The sequence below is a fragment of the Rhinolophus sinicus genome, chromosome 15, assembly GCF_057876585.1.
Source record: "Rhinolophus sinicus isolate RSI-liver-muscle chromosome 15, RSI-T2T, whole genome shotgun sequence".
Lineage (NCBI taxonomy): Eukaryota > Metazoa > Chordata > Mammalia > Chiroptera > Rhinolophidae > Rhinolophus > Rhinolophus sinicus.
Window position 1 is genome coordinate 9,571,426 of NC_142515.1, and position 21,532 is coordinate 9,592,957.

The 21,532-nt window shown below is 40.7% G+C and overlaps 1 protein-coding gene across 4 annotated transcripts in view; it reads right to left on the reverse strand.

The window, feature by feature from the left end:
* INPP5F (inositol polyphosphate-5-phosphatase F) overlaps positions 1–18,907 on the reverse strand; it is a 75,745-nt gene extending 56,838 nt beyond the window's left edge. For 2 of the 4 annotated variants that reach the window (XM_019725298.3, XM_088791831.1), the window contains exons 1-2: positions 18,582–18,878; positions 463–543 (exon numbers count right to left, since the gene is read on the reverse strand). In XM_019725298.3, coding sequence (XP_019580857.3) covers positions 463–543; positions 18,582–18,678 — 178 coding nt within the window. In that variant the 5' untranslated portion in view covers positions 18,679–18,878. Of the gene's footprint in view, positions 1–462; positions 544–18,581 lie in introns of all 4 variants that reach the window. The other 2 variants (XM_019725297.3, XM_088791829.1) reach the window with 2 other exon arrangements.
* Between the last annotated feature and the right edge of the window lie 2,625 nt (positions 18,908–21,532).

Sequence of the window (21,532 nt, forward strand, 5' to 3'; positions counted from 1 at the left end):
CCTTATTCTTCTATCCTTTCCCTTGAAATCAATGCAGTTGGTGTATTTTTCCATCAGAGTATCTACCACCATCATCAAATAATTATACGTTTATTTCAGTGATTACTTACTAATGTCTGTCTTCTCTCCTGAATTATAAGCTCCATGACAGTGAGAATAGGTCAGTTTTTGCTCACTATTGTGTTCTAACAACTAGCACAATTCCTGACACATAGTAGGCATTTGATAAATTGTTGTTGTTTTAAAAAGATGAAGAAAAGATTGTAATATTATGCCTTCCTTTCTCTAAAACTTAATTTTTATTTCATGAAACTTATAGGGAAATACACCCACTTTGGGCAGACTCATAATTAAAGCAAAGGAATCAAAGCTATAACAGAATCTACATTTATCCTCGAAGAAGAAAACATCAGAGATTGTCACATTAAATTTGACAAGTTTAAGAAGTTTACAGAAACATACCTGAATGAAGCTGAATTTTCCCAATAACACCTTCTACTAAACCCAAACAAATGGGATTCCAGGCAAGAAGTAGATCAGTAGCTAAAATAAAATAAGAAGCAGTCATGAGAGAATATTCATAGGAAAACGTATTCAAACAGTATCTTTAGCAGTATACTAAAAAATGATCAATGTCCTAAAAGAGCAGTTATGAATACCCAGAACTGAATATATTACCATCAAGCAGTTTTTAAAAAGTATTAAACCCTAGGCCTGCATAAGGCTTCTGATAGAAGGACACTTATGGGGCAAGAACTGACATTCTGCAACTGCTCAGAGGGGAGGCAGTGCTCTGGCGCCCTGTAGTGGAGGAAAGAGGCTGGTACACTCCCAGATCACACAGAGACGAGACGAGCCGTCCGCAGTCCTGCAGCCACAGCCAGTCCCACATCCAAAGACGAGGCCTGAGACACCACCACGGGGATGTCCACTTACTGTGGTCTGCAGAATACCCTTCGCCATCCCCCAAAGAAGCAAAGAAATCCAGAAAGCCAGCGCTCTTTTACGTGACTTCTGGGGCAAAAGCAATAGGAGCTGCTTCCATTTGTTGAGTGCCTACTGTGTGCCAGGCACCCCAGTCAGGGTTCCTCATTTCAGCCACAGAGCAATGATTCGAGTGACTGTTTTCTCAGTTCTCCCAAGGATGGCAAATAACTGCTGCCGTTCAAGAGGCACAGGAGAGAAGCTAATTCACACACAGTGAAAGCCTGAGGACATTAGGGCTTAATTCTCTTGTGGAGCCCAGGTTGCAAAAGGCTGTTTATATGCATGGAGGTATATGTAACATTAATGGTAGTTCAATAGCTGGAAAAGATTAGCGAGAATGAAAACAATATTTCTCTTGGCAGACAATTTAAATTACATTTTAATTATTACCATTGAAATTTTATTTTAGTAAAAATTACAATCAATCTACAACTTAGGGGTAATTACAGACTTAGTTCAGTCTCCAAATTCTTTTGAGTTTTGTCTATTGTATCTTTGTAACAACGTCTTTGTTGTTAATGATATATTCAATGGGAGGCAAAAAAGTTGACTTCTCTTCGTTTTTATTCAAGAATTAAAGTAAAATAAGGAATTAATTTTTTAAAGGTTGTTACCTACATTAGCATTTCCAATCTTGACAACTCTGAGTTAGGAATTAGGAGTCCCATTTTACAGGTGAGCACATGGAACCTTAGAAAAGTCACATCGCCATGTCATACAGTGGATCAAGGGCAGAGCTGCAATTCAAAGCCAGGTCTGCATGACCCACGTAACCATCCTACTGCAGTGCCTCCCTCAGAGCCTATACATGGATCTAATTGATATACTTACATTTTAAATAACATGCATTCTTATTACAAAAGTAATATTGCATAAAATTAGAAAAAATATTTTATCACTCCCACCCCACCACCCAGAGATAACTCACTATTTTGCTACATTTCAGGTCATATGTTTCTGTGTATACCCAACTACAATACTGCGAGTATAGCATTACATGCTAATTTTTTTCTTGGAATATTTCATGAGTATTTTCTCATGTCTTTAAAATACTCTTCAAAATTATATCTTCACATCTGCATAATTTTCCACTTATGGAAGCACTTCCTCACTCTTGGGCATTTAAATGATTTCCAGTTTTTTCCTAGTATAAAAAATACTGTGATAAATGATAAATGTTATGCAAATATTTTATTTGCTTCCCTAATCAATAGGTTTAGGACAGATTCCTAGGAATGAAATTAGTAGGTAAAAACATTAAAAAATTTAAAGCTTCCAAATATTACCAAATTGCTTTCTAAAAAGGTTATATACCAAGTTAGATTTCTGCCAGAAGCATATGAAAATGCTTGTTTTAAAGTACTCTTGCTATTATTTAGAATTTCTTTTTTAATTTTGCTAATTTGATGATATCCATTGCCTAACATGATGTTTATTTTCTTTCCATTGATGGTAAGACTAAACATTTAATTATAAAATTGGCTGCTTATGTTTCTCCTACTCTGATTTTCTTGTTCATTATCTTCTAATAATCTTTCTTTATATTCCTTATTGAGTTCTTTTTATAAGGATATCAACTCTGAAATGTTTGCAAATATTTTCAGTTTTTAATTTTGATATAAATCTATCGTCTTTTCATTATCTTTAATGTTTAAAAGTTGTTCCTTACCCAAATCAATTATTTATTAATTACATCTGTTAATTTTTAAAAATCTAACTCCACTGGAATTCATATTGGTATACAGACTAAAAATACCCTCTTTATTTTCACACAGTGAGCCAGAAGAGTCCCTGTATCAGGCAGACCAAGTGTCCACATTCAAAACTGGTGCCCCTGATAAGGAAAGCGCTCCAGCTACCCATAGCCCTGCACCCTGACCTCAGATGAACAGACCACAGTTGTCAGACTCTACCTCTTGGGTACCAAATGAGCTCTAGGAATAGGCAGGAGGAAGAAAAAGTTAGAACTAAAGCAGTCAGGGACAGTTACACGGAAGTGGAACTTCAAGCATGAGGAAAGCAGCCAAAACAATAATACAGAGGAAAGAAAGTGCTAGCTTTGTCCTAGAACTAGTCCCTTCATTGGGAAACACTTATCAAGTACCTGCCAGGAACCAGGTACGGTATCAGGTACGGTATCAGGCTAAGATGATATAAAAATAAAGGAGCAAACAGTCTAGAACAGGAAACCACTGGGCATGGTGGAGATTTGAACTGATAAGGCTGGAAACCGTAATCTGAGGCCAATTGTGGAGAGACTTAAATAAAAGACTAATGAGCCTGCGCTTCCTGGAGACTATGGCAGGCTGATAATGACATAAGTGAAACCAGATTGCAGCCAGAAGTTAGCTGACAGTATTGAAACTAGATGGAGATTGAGAGTAAGGAAAGGAGCTAGAAGATTATTGCAAGTCTTGGCTTGAAAAGACATGGAGCTACTCTTGCTGGGGGAGTGAGGTGGGCAGTAGGTGAAGAATGCAAAGGAAATTAACATGAAACACTTCAAAGGAGGCTGTGTGAAGGACAGGAAGAATGTAAATAAAAAATGACATTGAAACATCTATTCTCTCCTCAGGTGGGGGGAGAAGATGAGGACATGAACAAGAAAAGTAAGAGGGAGCAAGGCAGAAAGGACAGGGCATCCAGCAGCGGGGAGAAAAGAATGGGGAGAACCTCCTAACTCAATACCCTTTTGCATCTTTGGCATATGCACCATGTGAATACATCAGCCATTCAAGAAAATTAAATGTTAACTTTAAAAAAAACTATAAAGATGACCAACTTTTGTGGCCTAAAGATTAAAAATAATAGTCAGTGATAATCTGTGAGGTCCAGAGAGAGAACCAGTTAAACCCATTAAGACTGAGTTCATGGTAGGATGATGAAGTGTCTAGATATAAGAACCAGAGACTTTTAATGGGGAAAAAAACAAACCCAAGATGATAACATTAAAAGCACAGGTATAAAAGTTAACCTTGTAAAGGAAGGATACCACTTTTTTCTAAGTCTGGAAGCAAAGACGAAAGGCTAAATATAGAAATGGAGAAGAGAAGCAGATGAATATATTGGATGGCCTTGACTCAGTAAAAATAGGATGCAAAGTCATCCTTGCTTTAGCAGGGGAAAGAGGGGCAGCAGACACTTGGCATGGTGAAGGGAGTCCAGAAAGTCAAATCGTAAATGTTCTATGTGTGCTTGAAAAGCATGTGTATCTTTTACTTAGTGTTTTCAAATAAAAGGGCATCAATCCATTAGTAGGTCATGAAATCAATTCTGTATAATGAGATCAGCATTAACAGCAATGAACAGAACAGAAAACAAAATTGCACCGTGTAAGGGGAAACATATTTGATATAATGGGTGGGTTCAAATGTTTGAACACACTATTTAACTTTGGGACCAGGGCTCATTATATCAACTTTGTTGATTATTTTGTTCAACTCCTTTATGTACATGCTCATTTTTTTTGACTGCTTAATCTAATCATTTCTGAGAAAGGGCTTTTTTTTTTTTTTTTAAATCTCAGGCCTGTTTTTTTCCATTTTTCCTTAATTCTTGCTTTATATTTTTTGAGACTATGTTATTATGCATCTACAGATTCAGGATTATCATATTCTTCCTGGTGAACTCCTATGTTTATCAGGATGTAACTGCTTTTATTTCAAATAATGTTCTTTGCCCTAAAGTCTAGCTTGTCTAACACTAATATTGTGAAGGAAATACATTAGGCACACAGAGGGATAAATATGAACATGGCTAATCCAATCGTATTATTTCTCCTCCTCCCCACGGCTTAAGAAACAAGTCCAAATTCCTTGGAAAGGCTTGTGAGGCCCTGCCTGGGCCACTCCCCTCCGCCCTCCTCCCGCCTCCCCACCCCCAGCATCCTGGCCTTCCTTCAGAAGTGTACACAGGCTGGACATGGAATGCTGCTCCCCACCCACTTCCGCCTGCTCGTCATTCCAGACTCAGAACAAGGGTCACTGGTGTTCCCTGACACATTCCCCACTCCACCCACCCAGTAAAACCCATCGGGATCTCTGTTGTGACCCTCCTGAACCCTGCTCATATTTCCATCACAACACCTTACTTTGGTTTAATGCACCTAATTATTGACTTGCCTGTCTCCCCAAGTGAGCAGGAAGCTCATCAACAACAGGAAGCTCATTAAGTCTCATTTAACTTTATGTCCCCAGTGCATGGTACACAGCAGGCTCCAAAACGCTGAGTGGACAAATGAAAGCATGACAGAGAATCGAGAGGCTCGTGTTAGAAGGGTTCACTGTTTAAAGTGGCAAACTTCAAGTCATCTGGTCCATTTCGGATAAAGACATCAGGGTTGGGAGAGGTAAAGTGACGGTCCAGCACTACACGGCTTGTCAAAACCACTCAGCCCACGGCTCTTTCTAACATACCTCTAACACCGTAAGTTTCCCTACCAACTGTTCTCACATATGATACTCTCATTTTATTTTTGTTCGGGACTTCCAGCTCACCACCATCACTCCAGCTGCATAAGCCAGAACCTGGGAGACATCCAAAATGCTTTTCTTCCTCACCAAGTCCTGTTGATTCTATCTCCTCAATGTCGATGAATGTTTCACTTCTCTCCATCCCACTGCCCCTATCCTTGCCCAGGGCCAAGACCTCCCCTATCTGGATCATTTTTTAAAAAGCTCTTGTCAGTCCTGTATCTACTAGGCTGCTTAACATATGACAGACCCTCAGATATTTATTGAATGCAAGGAGGACTCCAGGTGGTTTGGTACCGTGGGGCCCTAAGGTAACAGGCAGGGAACTGCAAGAACCAGGCTGAAGAACTACACAGGGACCAACTCAGGAGGACAACAGATAGTGACTTCAGGAGCCATTTCCTCCAGACAGGGCAGACTTGTATTTGAGACTGAACATGTGCCAGTGTGTAGGACATGACAGGGCAGGCCTACAGCCAGAGATCCAGATAAGAGTGTGTACGAGAGCAGCGTGGAGCTGCCTCTGGAGTTGGAAGTCTGGACAGTCTAGAAGCGCAGGCATGATGTGGGCACAGCCAGGTTCAGTCTCCCAGGTGAAGAGTCCTAGCTCACTGCAGCCTGTGAACCCTTCTCACTTTGTTTCCTCTTTTGTAAATGGGAATTTCATCTCATTTATAGGGGTTTTATGAGGATTAAATGAGAGAATTATGTGAAAGTGCCCTGCACAACGTCTGGTACCTAAATGTTCAATAACATTTAGCTCAAGTTGGGAAACGTACATGCATTTAAAACTCTAGGTTCCTACCACTCAATAAATCTCTCCACAGATTTTTATTTCAAGAGGACACATACGGCTTTAAAAAGAGGAAAGGATAAAGAAGGAAAAAAACCCAACTTCAATATGTTTTTTACTTATTAGGTATTACGGTAAGGCCATAATTCCTGAAAGCATCCTCAGAGTAATAAATGTTTTATGAAAATCTCAAAGCGTAGATATGTCCCTAGAATTTTGCTTCCTCGTATGAAACATAGATCTGCAGTTCTAATGCAGCTCCAAACGAGGCATCCAGTCTCAGCAACCCAAATGGCAAATTAAGCATGACAATCAGCTTCCTCCCTTCCCGTATGTCCCCCACGTGGGACAGAGGGAGAATCTAGAAGAGGCAAGAGTTTAAAGGGAGGTAAAATTATGCTTAGGAAAAAGATATGGATATTGGTAAATTTTAGTTATGTATGTGAAAATAAGTACTGGGTCCTAAGTCTTGAGAAACCATAGAAGAACAGGAATAGAATGTACAGCTTTTAGCTAGCAACAGAAATACGCCCGACAAAAATTCAAGATATCCTGTGAAAGACAGGAAAAGGTGGTATGGAAAAAAAATAAGAAAAAAGCATGAAAACATGAATAAAAGGTAGCAATAACTCCTAATATATTAATAATTATAATAAATGTAAAGTTTCAACTAACCAGTTAAAAGACAGACTATTCAGTCTCAACCCTTCTCTGAGTTTATTTAATTTTAAGCCTATTTCATTTCCCACTGGATACCTGTGGCCTAGCACAGTGTTTGGTGCATAGCCGGCACTTAGTCAAAAGTTATTGAACCAAATGAATAAATAAATGAGTAAAAGCATGAAATATTGAATCAGAAAAATGGATGTCTCCTACCGATTGCTTATTTTCATTGAGTTTTAATAGGACTCACACCTTAAGTTGTTATTGTTTTTAAAGGAAGCCCCAAAACACCAGTCTTTGCTATACAAGCACTTTTAATAATAAAAACATTTACTGTTTGGTAAGTAAAATAAACGATGAGCATGTGATTTCTTGCAGTGAAAGGCTCACCTAAACATTCTCAGGGAAACCATCTCGAAATCTCTAGCTGGTACCCATGGTGTCTCAAACCAACATGGAGATAAGAGACACAAGACACGAGAGGAAGGCCTGCAGCAAGGTAACTGGCACAAGGTGAGAGGCTCAGTGCGTCTTGTTGAGCTGCTATGACTTTGCTGCTAGTATAGTGCCTGGCACACAACAGACACTTCAAAGTGTGTGTGTGTGTGTGTGTGTTTTAATCTGTTACTCTTCACTACGGAAATAAAACAAGTTGGCATTGGCAGAGTCTGAGTAGGAAACCTGTTGCAAATGATATTAGTCTATGCATATGTCACAAGTACACTCATACTAGAGACTGTCACCAATATTAATGGCTTCCCTATAGGCAGAAGGCATTGGAATGACAAAGAAAATGACCAGTGGACTTATCCCATCCTTCCACAAAGAACAGCTACATAATCTATCTGCTCCGACACACTTTATGCTTTCCAATATTCCTTCAAAAGGTACACTCCAATGTGGCATAAAATTCAAAAGACAAACATTTGACATTTGCAAATAGGTTTTAAAATTTAGGATTATCAAAGTTATCTAGTAAAGAGTAGAGTTGCTTACAAGTTACAAAAGCATAGCATTTAAGAAATGCCAAATTTTAATCAGTGAACTAATTAAAGTAATATACACCAAAAAACATAGTATTTTGTCAGAAGCTTAATTGTTTGACCCATTAGGCCAACATTTCCATTCTTATTTCAGATCCATTTGGCCATACATGGCTTTTATTTTCACACGCCCTCCTCTTCCTGGTACACAGAAAACAACTGATTAACTACTCTGTGCCTGCAGAGAGCATGAGTCATTCATTCCAACACCCCAGAGTGAGGACCTTCCCTCAGCCCAAGAACAAGCCTGAGTTTTGCACAGCTGCTGAAGTTTATGGGCAGTTTCACTTGTCTTTAAAAAAAAAATGAAAAAGTGCCAGGGTATCTACATAAATAATCAGACTCAAGTTTCATTTCCTGCTAAAGACAAAAGTCTGAAAACACAATTATCTAAGTCAAACAGATGAGGTAAAGAGTTCTAAAATGTAGACAAAAATCCCAATTGTTAGCCTCATCCAGGCTTCAGTTCTCAGAATTTAATTAGGCCAGGAAAACAGGTTAAGGAATAATTTGATTCAGGTGCCATCTTAAAATGCAAAATTTGATATACATTTCTTTGAACTCTCTAATGGTGGTGATTTGCCAGCATTCAGCCAGCTAAAGAGCTAATCCAATTTAGAAGTTCCAGCAGCTGGTGATTTCCCAGTGTGGACTCCAGCTCAGTGCGTGCTCATCCTGGCTGCTCAGTGTCATCTGGGAGCTTGATAAAACACTGAGCCCTGGGCCCCACCCCTAGACAGTCTGACCCAGTTGGTTAGGGTAGGGCTCTGCTAGTTTGTAAAGCTCCCCCAGGTGATTCTAATGTACAGCTAAGAGTCGTCCCTCCTCATCTGCAGGGGGATTGGGGAGACCCCCAGTGGATGCCTGAAACTGAACATAGTACCAAACTCTATATTTACTATACTTTTTCCTATACATAGCTACAATAAATTTATAAATTAGGCAATTTCATGGATAGAAGATTCATTCTTACCATAGATCCCAGCAACCACAGTATATGAGTTTTTTTCTTTCCTTATTAAGTGGAGAATTTTTCACCTTTTCCCTCAAAGGAAGCAATTTACAGCTTCTTTAGTACATCCGAATTGCCAGCATCAGTATTCCTGCACTTTGTGGCCATTACTGAGGAAAATCAGGGCTGTTTGAACACAACCATAGTCCATCTGATAACCAAGACAGCTACTAAGTGACTACCAGGCAGGGAGCGGACACACAGTGTGGACACGCTGGACAGAGATGGTGCAGCTCCCGAGCGTGACGGAGAAGACAGTACAAGATTTCACCACGCTACTCAGAATGGCACACAATTTAAAACTTATGAATTGTTTATTTCTGGAATTTTCTATTTAATATTTTCAGACCTCAGTTGACTGCAGGTAACTGAAACTTTGTAAAGCTAAACCTCAGATGACGGGGAACTACTGTACTGGTCTAAGTGACTATCGGTCACGGGGTGGAACCTTCACGAGCAGGTTCCTATCAGCACGATTCCAAGATGATGCCTGTGCCATGTGCAACTTCAAAGTCTTTCCTGTAATAAAGTACCACAAATTGCATCAAGATCTCATAATGTAGTGAGTTGGACTAAGCTAGTGTAAAGAAATACATTTCAAAAAGTAACCCATAGACTATTTTTAAAATAAGAGATACTATCTAGGAAAAGGATCTTAAGAATTTCTAGATTTTTCTATTAAAACTGGGATCTAATTATAGTGCAGCAAGGGCTCCACAAAGTTTTGATCATCATCATGAAGGATATTAGAAGTTGGTTTTTAAATTCTACAATATCCACACTAAAAATTGTTGAAGCATAAAGTCCTAATTGTCATATTTCAAGAAAGACCCAATGCAATTCAAAAAAAAAAAAAAAAGAACAGAGGACAATTAAAGAAAACGACCTTCCTAAAAGGTCAGACAATATAATTAGGTCCTGGATGGATATGTACAAAATTATGAGAGGTGTGGAGTTTACAGTACATTCAAAACACCAGTATCGGAGACATGTGTTTAAAAGACATGGTTTGGGAAAAAATGAAGGACAGCTTAAATTACAACTTTCCAAACTCATAACGTAAAGAGGCTGAAAATATAACCAGTTCAAACAAGGATTACATAAATCCTTGGATAATAAATTTATAATGCATCACTCAAGAAGAAATGTGTTGGTATACACCTCTCACCTTCTGCTCTCCCAAAAACTGTCCTTTGACATAACTTTCATAAATAGAAATCTGAGCGAAACTGACGTACAGATGAGCTAACAATTGGTATTTTCCTTTCCTCATTTTAGAGCTCTTAAACCGAGATGCAAAATATTAGCACTTTGATCATTAAATAGATGCAACATTTCTCCCAGCTGGTGTTTAAATACTTTCCTAGATTTTCCTGAAAACTCTGTTCAAAACTCAATCTCTTCCATCTAGGATTGTTTGTATAGTCATTCTGCCATCGCAAGTCCTCACCAACAAAAAGTTCTGCCTTTCAAACCCACCAAGTCTAGGATTTGCATTTTAATTGGCCTCAAATGAAGAACTACTTGGAGATCAAACAAGGGCCACAACAGAGTGTACTATGAGGTGGGGGCGGGGCGAGAACCTGTACTATTTCAGTCTGGCCAGTTAGGCACTATTTATTCCCATAAACTTTACTGCTTATTGTTTTATTTTGAGTACCTAATCAGAACAAAGGCATTATGCATATAAATGAGTTATTTCTAGCAAGACAAGACAAAAAAATCCACAAGTTCATAGAACCACTTTCTTCCAGAGCTTTCTGCTCTTACAGAGAGAAACAATCACAGACTGCTTATAGTTGGAATAAACTTCACATAATCAAATAAAAGAGCACTTTTCTCCCTATTTTCTTTATTAGGGAGAAAAATAGATTTCACCATCTTGAAAAAAACACTGAAACCTCGAACTTCAAGACCTAGCTCAATCTCCCACAGACTCTGTCTTACGGCTCTAGTACAATATCTGTCACTGGAGAATCCTGTGTATGCCTCTCCTCCATTGGACCACATCCTCAGCGAGGGTAGAGACATTGTTTTATCTGTCTTTTCACTTTGACACAATGCCCAGCAGACAGGCCTTCAATAAATGTTTGCTGATAGAATAAATAACTGATTTTACAGAAATTCAGACTTAATATACTTGAAAGGAGAAAGAAACAGAATACTAAATTAGTTAGATGTAGGGAGCCTGCTTTTTTGAGAAAAGGGAGTATTTGAAAGGTGCAAAGGGGGATACATGCAATAGCTACTAAAGAAGAGAGAAATCCTGGAAGTCAAGAAGCACAAGTGCCCAGAAGGGAGACCAGCAAACTAAGACTCTGCTAAACTCTAGTCTACCCACCACTGCTGCTCCCCAGAGGAGAAGAATGTTTATATCTGGCATAAAAGTACTGTATAATGCTACTGTAAAGAATCATTAATATTACACATGCAAACTACTAAAATTAAAAGCATTATTAGCATGTTTAAAGTTTCCTAACATTTCAGTTAGGTGTTAAATCATTGTTTCAAATTGTATATATTGACCATTGCAGAAACTGCAATTTGAAGTTCAGTGTAAGGAAAAAGCTGATCCAAATAAGATTTATAAAGAAAATTAATGTACTTTGAAATATCCCACTATCGAGTTAAAGAGATGCAAGGTTAAACTTGGAAGAACCTGAAATTAAAATGAAGTAACTTAACAGAAAAAACATCAAGGAACATGGACCTAAAATCAACCTGTATTTCACTCAACCGACTTTACCACAGAAAGCAGGCAGGAGTGGATGCTTTTTTTGTGAATGAGAGCAGCTCCTTTAAGGGTCTCACAGCAACCAGAAAGTGAGTCATCCTAACAGAGCCTGGGATTTAATTAAGATACTACCAGTATGTGTTGTGATAGTACTACAGTGCTAAATGTTCGGTGTTAAGCATCACTTTTAAACTACTATTTATACATTATTACTTAACAGATTATCAACAGCTACTGACAATAAAAAAAATAGTATTCCTCTATTTCGTTAAACATACTCTAATTCTAATGTAATTCTCAGCTCAGTTATGGTCAACTGACACATAATGATTATGGCAGGCTAGCAGACGGGTAATTATTTGTTAGAGGTGCTGTGACATTGCTGTTACTTCTCAGACTTTTGCTTGCAAGACTAAATTTTAAAAGGTGATGTTTTAAAACACATTTGAACAGGAATAGAACAGTTTACTAAAAGATACAGAGAGAGAGAGAAATATAGCTTATAAAGATCTAACACATTTAAATCCCCATAAAACCACACCCCGTTAGACTATGGCTCTCAGAATTCATGGAACAACATCACAGCCAAACTCGTTTGATTTTTTCCAATAATCTAGCATCTACCTGCAAACACAACAGCTCTCTTTGTCATCAATCACAAAGGACCAAAATCAGCAACAAGCACCGTTTTTTTGCAGAACGGCCAGTTCGAGAAAATAAAAATGTCTTTGGGTCCCATTTATTTTCATTCAAAAAGAGAACAGATTTGGGAGTGGCCAGTTAGCTCAGTTGGTTAGAGCGTGGTGCTAATATCACCAAGGTTGCTGGTTCGATCCCCACATGGGCCACTGTGAGTTGCGCCCAAAAAAGAAAAGCAATGAAAATAAATATTGTTAAAAACAAAAAAGAAAGAAAGAAAAGCAGTGGAAATAATAAAAGAGAGAGGAGACTTCTTGAATTCTACACTTAAAAGTTAGAGTACCGCCTTTACTGAATAAAATGACAATGAGAAATTAGCATTTTTTATTTAGTTGCCGAGAGGCAGCCTTCTAGCTTTCTGTTCTTATAGTCCCTGCTTAATCCTTCCAACAACCTCTTTACTGCTCAAGGTACAGAGGGTCAACCAGGGACTAGAATTATTTCAATTCATTCAACACAGTTTTTACGGAAGACCTGCTGTGGGCCGGCCGGGTGCTAGGAATATGGTGCCACATGTACAGCTGCTCCTCCTTGCTCAGGAGGAGTTAGGCTGGGCAGGTAGGACAGGGGTGACACCGTGCTGCTGGGCAGCCCGGAGCAGCACCAATGCAGCCAGGTTCCGGAAGGACCAAGCTGTCCGGGCACCTGCATGCTCTACCCTAGAAGGCCCTGATCCTGCCTCTCCTCGGAAGCTGGGCTTTGACAAGTCCTGGCCTCTGCTGGCTATAGCCCGGTCAGAGCCCAGCATCTAGAAACCAGTGATTCTACAAAAGTTCCTTCCCTCCTTGAAGGTCGCTGCCCTAAAGCCTTTTTCTCCACGAATCCTTCTGTTCTTTATATGCTCCTAAAGGATGCCTGTGAAATTGGATCCAGGACTCTTGCAAAGCTAGACTGAGAAAGGCTTCAGGTTGCTCATCACTGCTGAAATAGTTCCCATCCAGTACAGATCAGTGTTTCTGCACAAAGATATACCCGATATCTATTCCCTTCCCAAACTACAGATGTTCTAAAAACATAGGAGAAACCTGATAAACTGACTGTAACTGGAAAAACAATTAGTCAATATAACAACATTCCCTGTGACTGTATCAACTAATTTTGCAGAAGTAGTCAGGGCAGGTGTAGGGTCAAAGAACCAACCAGTAGTCCCATTAAAAACCTTTCCATTTATATAGATCCTTCTTCAGGGTGCATGCTTTGACATTTGAGAGGCTATTTTATTCTCTATATAAGCTATACTACAATCATTATGATAGCTAGGTACACTTCAGACATTATCCATAAAAGTATAAATACTATAACTTTGCAGTCAAGAAGGCAGCAAGGTTCATAAAATGTTTCTGTCTGCCTTTGGAGTCACATACTGGCTTAGAACCTCATCTCTCCCTTACTCTGTGAACTTAGACAAATTCTCTGTGCCTCAGTCTCCTCATCTGTAAAACGAGGATAATAAAACCCTCCTGAGGTTTACTGTGAGGATGAAATGCCAGCAGTACATACAAAGGGCTTAGAACAGTGTCTGGTTCAGAAAAATTCTCAATAAATAAAAGCTCTTATTAGCTATTAATCTCAGTTGACAACATAAACAAAATATGTACAAAAACTTCCCTCAGTCTATAAAACCTGATCCAAACATTCTCATCAGCCCCCTTAGAAAGACCCTGTCTTTTTTTTTAAAGCCAAAAACGGCAGGAAAAATCTTTGGAAAGATGAGTCTTCTCTATCTTGCATGCATAAAAATTAATGTTTATAAAAATAAATATATAGATCTGTTCAATCTAACTGCTAGCCTGTTAAAAATATAAAATATGGGCTAAAAAGTAGTTCAGGGTATAAAACTAGTAATCCACTTTTTAAAAACTGAAGGCCAAAGACACTAGGAAAAAAACTGGTTATTCAACAACAAAAACAAAGACTTTTTACAATATATTTAATATTTTTAAATTAAAATGTCATATTATACTTTGTCATAGTAATTTGTGAATTATTTAGCAAGCATGTTCTTTTAAGTTCAAAATCTTTCTTTCAAAGTAAATAGCAAATGATACAAAATTCTAAATACACTGAATTTCATAAAATATGATCCTGAAAAGAGATAAAAAGTTTTATGTGGATTTTGAGTCCATAAATTCTCATTCAAAAAAAGTTAACTTCACATGACATACTAAAAATAATTTCATTATCAAAAAATTAAGAATAGAAACATTTTTTTATGATTCTGTGAATTCTGACATCTAGTATACCCTTCAAAAAATGTTCAGTGGCATTCATCATTCAGAGTATCATCTCTTTATATATAGTTTACATGCTTATTAATGTTATGTGTATGACAGATGCTTTACCATCTTTTCATGGTCACTCAGTCTCCGAATAGAATGAAGCAATAGGCAGCAATAAATTATATAAGACTGTCATATCAGACAAAGACTAGTAGAAGCAATTTTAAGACTGAAGAGATAAGACTGTATCACCCTTCTCCAACAGTAGACTGTATTATATTCTTTCTTAAGTCTTTGCAATCCTTATTCTCAGATAGTAAAACTCCACTGTTAATTAGGAGATTATTGAATGTTTACACAGTGCTTTATCTTTTTCCCTGGTAGAAAATAAAACAACCTAAATGTTTTTCTCTGCTGGTCATTACCTTGCAATAGACATAAAGCATCCACTAAAAAGCAGTGCTACAGACGACTCACTACCCTTAAAAAAATGAAAACATCAGAAAAATAACAATACTCAACTGCTTAGCTAGAAGAAAAATTTTAACAGGAAGAAAATAAGGACTACAACCACAAAGATTAAAAAAAAAGGTGATGCTAAATCAGATAGAAAAATCACACAAGTGGAAATGCACCTTTCCTCATATTTAGTTCCTCACCCAGCTGGACAGAGATTTTCCGCCCCAATTAGAAGATATGTAAAACCAGTCCTAAAATGAGTGACAAGCATAACACAACAGCTTATTTTTATGGCAGTGATATTACTAAGAGAAAATTTGGACTTAAATTTAATTCAGCTCAACTCAACCAAAAATGCCTTCTGTGTGCTAAGCACTCTAAAGCCCAGAGATACCAAGATGAGTAAAACGGTCCTGTCCCTGGAGAATGCACTGTCCCCTGGAGAAAAAGGAGACTATTATGCAGTAAAGCCTATAATCAAAGGGTGTACTAAGTGAATAAGGCACCTGGAAACACAATAATTTGTTTATTGTGACCAATAATTCTGCCCCAGGAATGTGGGCTAGGCTGAGCACAGTGTGGGGGTGACATCTGGGTCTTACAGAATAAATGAGGCAGGAAAAGGCGCTGAGAGTAACAAACATTCCAGGCTAAGGGTGATTTTAACCTTAAATATCAATGCTGATTCTTCTGATGTCTCTAGAAAAAAGAAAAGTCCTCCTTCAGGTTGTTCAATAGCCATAAACAAAAACCACAGGGCCTAAGGGCTTTTTTTGGTCTTATAATACTGCCCTTTTGAAAAGAAAAGGACTTGGTCAATAATCTATTTGGCTGAGTAACCAATAGAAAACGATAAAAGATTTTAAATGCTTTCATTAGAAACAAGAGCAAAACTGGCCATAAAAGCAGAGGGAAAAGGTCCAATAAAATGAAGAGAATTTTAAACGATTCTATAGAAAAAGATTTGAAAAGCACTTATCCAATTAAAATACCATTATTAATCGCTATTCTTTAGTACTTTAGGATCTTAAGTACTGGATAGGACAAACTATTTGGTAAAGTCAGTGTATGGGGTTCTATCTTCATGGGTTATACTTGAACACCTGAAGATCAAAACAGGCTTTAACTTCTGAGGCATAACAGCCTCTTCCTTCCTCTCGATTTTTGGTCTACTTCAGTCTACGGTCTGCTACATCCTAAGAAGTGAGATAAATGTAATTGCAAAGACTACAGCTATTTTATTCAGAAAAAAAAGTCTTTAATTTGCCTTCTGAAGTGGACTTTGGATATGTAAACAGTAACCCAAACCACATGGCTTAATCCAAAAATCTAGGCCCAGGTTACCCTGTGGATAATACTTAAAGGCTAAAACTTGTGGCATATCTGAGCTTCTTTAGCTCAAAAGTATGGGTTTAAGTATCCTTCCAGTGAAAGGCAAGACACTATAGCCAGCATCCTAAAAGAGTTGGCTTACTTCACTTGAGGGGAGTAGTTTATCCCTAAGCAACCATTAGGATTGGAGAGCCTCCTGTGTACAAGAACTGAACACAAACCAAATAGAATGACAAATAATTCACTTAAAAGCCCTCCTATTCAGAGGACTCCTGGGACTATACCTTGGCCATGTAATTCCACCATCTTGGTTCATCTCTGTCAATCTTAGGGAATAAGAGAAAGAAGAGAGTGGCCCTAGAAATGGAGAAAAAACAGTCTACCCTGTATATATGTGCCTCAATTCACTGCCCAAATATACAGATAGCCACCTAGAGATTTCCTGAGTGTTTTTTGTAAAACACATCACTATCAATTCCTGTCCTCCAAGACAAACATTGTACAAACACTGAACAAATTGTCATTGTTTTAAGAACATTTTTATTATGTACTAGGACTAAAAAGCCCAATCCTCGTTTTAGAGTTGAATACATGAGGCACAGAAAAGTGAGCTGGAGAGGATCTTAAATTCCATCCAGCTGTAAAGAGTTAATCTAATGAGTTGGCTCTTTCACAGCTTGGGGAATTCTGTCCTCTACTTCCCTTCAAGCCAAACTTGGAGCCTTACCCAAACGTTGGCGGTTGGGGTGGAGGGAGAGCTAGGCAAAGGGTCAAAAAAAAAAAAAAACCACAACAAAAAACCCAGAGAGAAGAGAATGACTGGAGACTGGCCAAAACTAGCCTATCTACAACTTCAGTCCCAAGATCATCAAGAACCTTATCTGGGTGCAATAGTTTCTCTTCCATTCTGCAGAGAGGAAATAGCAAGAAGATACACCCAGAGTGAAGGGGAAAATAATAAGCTCTGCTTCACCACGCTAGCAAATCAACTAGCGGACTTTCCTAAGAAAGCTGTGGGATCTGCCAGGAAGCGTCCTGGGGGCCAGCTCTACTCTCTCTGTATGTGACACAGGTCAGTTACTCAACCTTTCACACCTGTCTCCCACCTGAAAAAGAGGCTACCGCCACCTGCTTTGTTTTACGCGGTTGTTGTGGGGATTGAGAAGAACAGACTAAGGACCAGGTCCTTGGAAACCATCCTATACATGGTAACCGCTGTGATACGAAAAGCTCATATGGACCATTTACACTTTTCAATTCACACCATGTAATTCCTCTGTCTACACTACATACAAGAATTACAAGTAAATTTGAAATGCGTGAAAAATCTGAGGTGATTAGGAAAAAGGAGGGACCACCTCAAAAGGGCAGGTGTCACCTACCGAGGGAAAACTGTCCCTGGACTGTGAGCTCTCTGAGGGCAGGGACGGCTCTGTTCACCTCCCCACGGTGAGCTCGTTCCTAACACAAACGAGTCGTCCACTGAGGCATCTCCTAGCAGCTTCCCTGACCCCCAAACATGGACCCACAACACATTCCGCATCGCACAATACTGAACCACAAAACGTTTCCGTTTCACATTACAATACAGTTTAACTGCAATACTGAAGTCAGAGAAAAGGTGCTTTAAACCGGGTGCCTATGAGGTAACCAGAATGAAGTCACGCCCCTACGAAGGGACCAGAAACACAGATGTCAACAGAGTGAGCGCTGGCAGGACGTTCCAGTGAACGGGCGCGATTGCTCCTGGCCTGAGCTCGGAATTCGAACCCAGAACTTGCCAGGACGTGTCAGAGGCCGCTCCAGAGTGGAGAAGGCCTTTAAGGCCAGGGGGACCTCGCTCGAACTTTCTGGCGGGAGCCGGCCCGACCCCGACTGCTGGCAGCTCGGCTCTGCTCCCCCAGGCAGGAGAGGAGATTCTCGACGCGGAGGCGCTCTCTGAGGGACGAGGGTCGCCGGCCCTTTGTCCCCGCGGAGTGGCAGGGACGAGGCGAGCACTCCCTCCGTCAGGAAATAATGACAGCTCGCGCGCCCTCGCTCGTGCCCGCCCGCCAGGGCCGCAGGCGGCGCCCGCTCGCTGGCCGGAGACTGAGGGGCCCGGCCGCGCCCCCTCCTCGCCCCCCTCCCGCTCCACCCAGCCCAGGGTGACCTCGCGCCGCCAGCCTCACCGGGTCGGAGCTGGAGGCCGCCATCGCGGCGGCTGCACCACAGCGCGCGCTCGCCCTGCTGCAGGATGTAGTGGTCCTTGGCTTGAAAGAGCTCCATGCCGGCCCCGGATGCCGAGGGAGGCGGCGGCAGCGCGCGAGGAGCGCGCGGGGGGTCCTCGTCGGCCGGGGCCACCGGAGCCCGCGCCCCGGGGAGCGGCGGCTGGGGGAGCGCCCCAGCTGAAGAACGACGCGAGGAGAACCCGCCCCGAAGGTAGTGGCGGCTGCGGCGGCGGCAGCACTGGCCGTAGAGGCCTCTCCCCGGGCGCCTCCCCTTGTCCGGCTCCGCCCGGCTCCTCCTCCGGCTCCACCCCTTCTCTGGCTCCTCCCCCGACTTCTCCCAGGCTCCTCCCCTCCCTGGCTACGCTCCGCCTCTTTCCCCTTTCTGCCCTTTCGTGCCGCGTTCATCTCCAGCTTCGCCGGGTTTCTCCTCCAGTCTTCTCCCACCCCATCCCCCGGCCCTTCTTCCTCCCTCTTCTTCTGTTCCCTCAGCCTCCTCTGGCTCTTCCCAGGCTCCTCCTCCGGCCGGGTCCTCCCTCCCGCCCGTAGCGAACGCGGGCAGAACCCGGGCATGGCTGAGTCCGGCTGTCCCTCTTCCTTTCTTGTGGCCTGTGGAACAGAAGCCCACTCGTGGGGCCTCCCCTCCCGTGCCGGCAGGTCAATTGGTTCCTTTCACCAGCCCTGAGAAAAGCCACGCCGACTCCCTAACTCCAACTGGAAACCCCCTCCACCTCGAGGGCTTGAGCTGCTCTCACAGACCCAAACCACCAGGGGACTGGCTTCGCGGGTCTTGTCCCAGCCAGGCTCTCTGCCCAGTGGGTCTGCCTTCTGTTTTGGTATTTCCTCTTAGAACCTTGTGACCTTTGACAACAGCAGGCATTCAATAAATGCGCATCAACGAGGAGCATGTAACAATAGAAAATATACGAGTATCATCAGCCCTGGGCTCTAAATAGCGGGGAGGAAGGGGCAAAGTTCTGAAGCTATTGTGCCCCAAATTAAGTAGAATAGGCCATGAATGAAGTGGAAGGGACCTAATTTGACAAGGGTAAGGGGACTGGAGAACCTCTTGTGGAAGGAGGAAGCCCTCCCAGGTATCTTTACGCTATCTTGAAAGGCCAGGTGGCATATTGAACAGAATTGTGCTTGAGTCAGGCCCCCAGTTCCAGGCCCAGCTCCAGGTGTGATCTACCTATGTGGTTTTGGGAAGGTCTCTTGGTCTCAGATGATGACATTTAATTACACTCCCAGTTTTATAAATCTTTATAAGTCTTCTATCTCCTGCCTTTTCTCATGCCTTAGAAGGGAAGAAGGAAACAAGGCAGGAGACAAGAAAAGCGAGGTAGTACTTTTTACCTTCTACTTGGATAAAAGTGAGAGGGCCCAAATGCAGGCAGGGATTTGCTAATTATTCCAGCCCACACTGATTTCTCTGTTGAATTTCCATAGCACAGAAAGTCCCCAGATGACAAAATGTCCTGTAGTACCATAAGTAGTACCATGCCTTCTGGGCTGCCCAGACACCTCAACATAAAGGTCTAGAGGAATGCTCAGTATATCACATCTTCCTGATGTGACTCAGACACAAAAATAATAGAAAGGTGGTAAGAAGTTTCAGTGGAACCATCACTTTAAGATTTATTGATGAATTCAGCAGTGTTGACTTTCCTTAGCAAAAATAGATGAGAAAGTCCTATGAAGATAGTAGGTTCTGCAAATTATTGCATTATCTTGTAATGAATCACATTGTCAAATGTGAAGAAAACAATGCTATTGTAACTGTTTTAAAACAATGATTAGTTGATTGAAACTTTCCCTGATGTTTTAAATCTGGTTCTAACCCTGGCCTATTTTATTATTTTATTTTATTTTTATTTTCCCCTGGCTACCTTTTAGAATCACCTGGGACTTAGGAGATTTTCAAAACTACCAATGCTTGGATCTCAGGCCAATTAAACTAGAATTTAATTGTGGTGGGATTTGGTTATCAGTATTTTTTTCGAAGCTCCCCAAATGATTCTAATGCGAAGCCAGGGTAAGCACCACTGTTTTAAATGAAATTAATTGGAAAAAAATCTGCCCAAGAGCAGCTTATTAGAAAATAGCAGTCAATCATTAACTAATACCATTTTGGGGGGTCAATTACCCGTAAATCCAGAGTTAGCAAGCAGAGTCTTAGAAGAGAAAAATCCTGATGGAAAGATGCTCCTGGAACCTATTTGACCCAGATGCACACTGCTCTGTCCCTCTCACTCTAAATGCACACTTGGCTTTGAGGTAAGTAGAGCCTTGGCTTGGCTGAGCAGAGTGAGTGAGAGTGAATGTTCTGTCCTAGCAGGTACGTCCCCAGTCTCCTGCACAGCTGGCTTGCCCGCCGGATGCTCCTGACCCTGAAGCTTCTCCACTCCCAGGCTGGCTTCCCATCCTTATCGCTCTCTTCCAGCTTCCTAATTCAAGGCCTCCTTGCCCTTGAATGGCGTCAGCAAGGTCATAGTAGAAAGTGTATGTGATGCTGTTCTGTTTTTTAAACATGAATGACCATCATGCATATTATATATCTTCTTTAAATGTACGGTATATTTATACTAATTTAAGTATATTATCTAGAGTGTTAGGTTCTAGCCAGTTCTATGTGATCTCAGTCAAGTCACTTAATCTCTTTTAGTCTCAGTTTCCTTATTTATTAGAAGAGACGATCACTAAGGGTTCTTCCAGCCCTGTAATCAATGAATGTGAGAAAATGAACCCACATAGTTGAACCTGCACAAATAGTGATGGTAAATAACTCAACTCTGAATATCAGTTTGGCCTCCAATATCAGGTTTATTGTCTCTGAGATTTTGGGGTTCTGATTAGACTCTATTGTACTTCTGTGAAATTTGACTTTTAATATCATCTCCGATCACACTTGACCA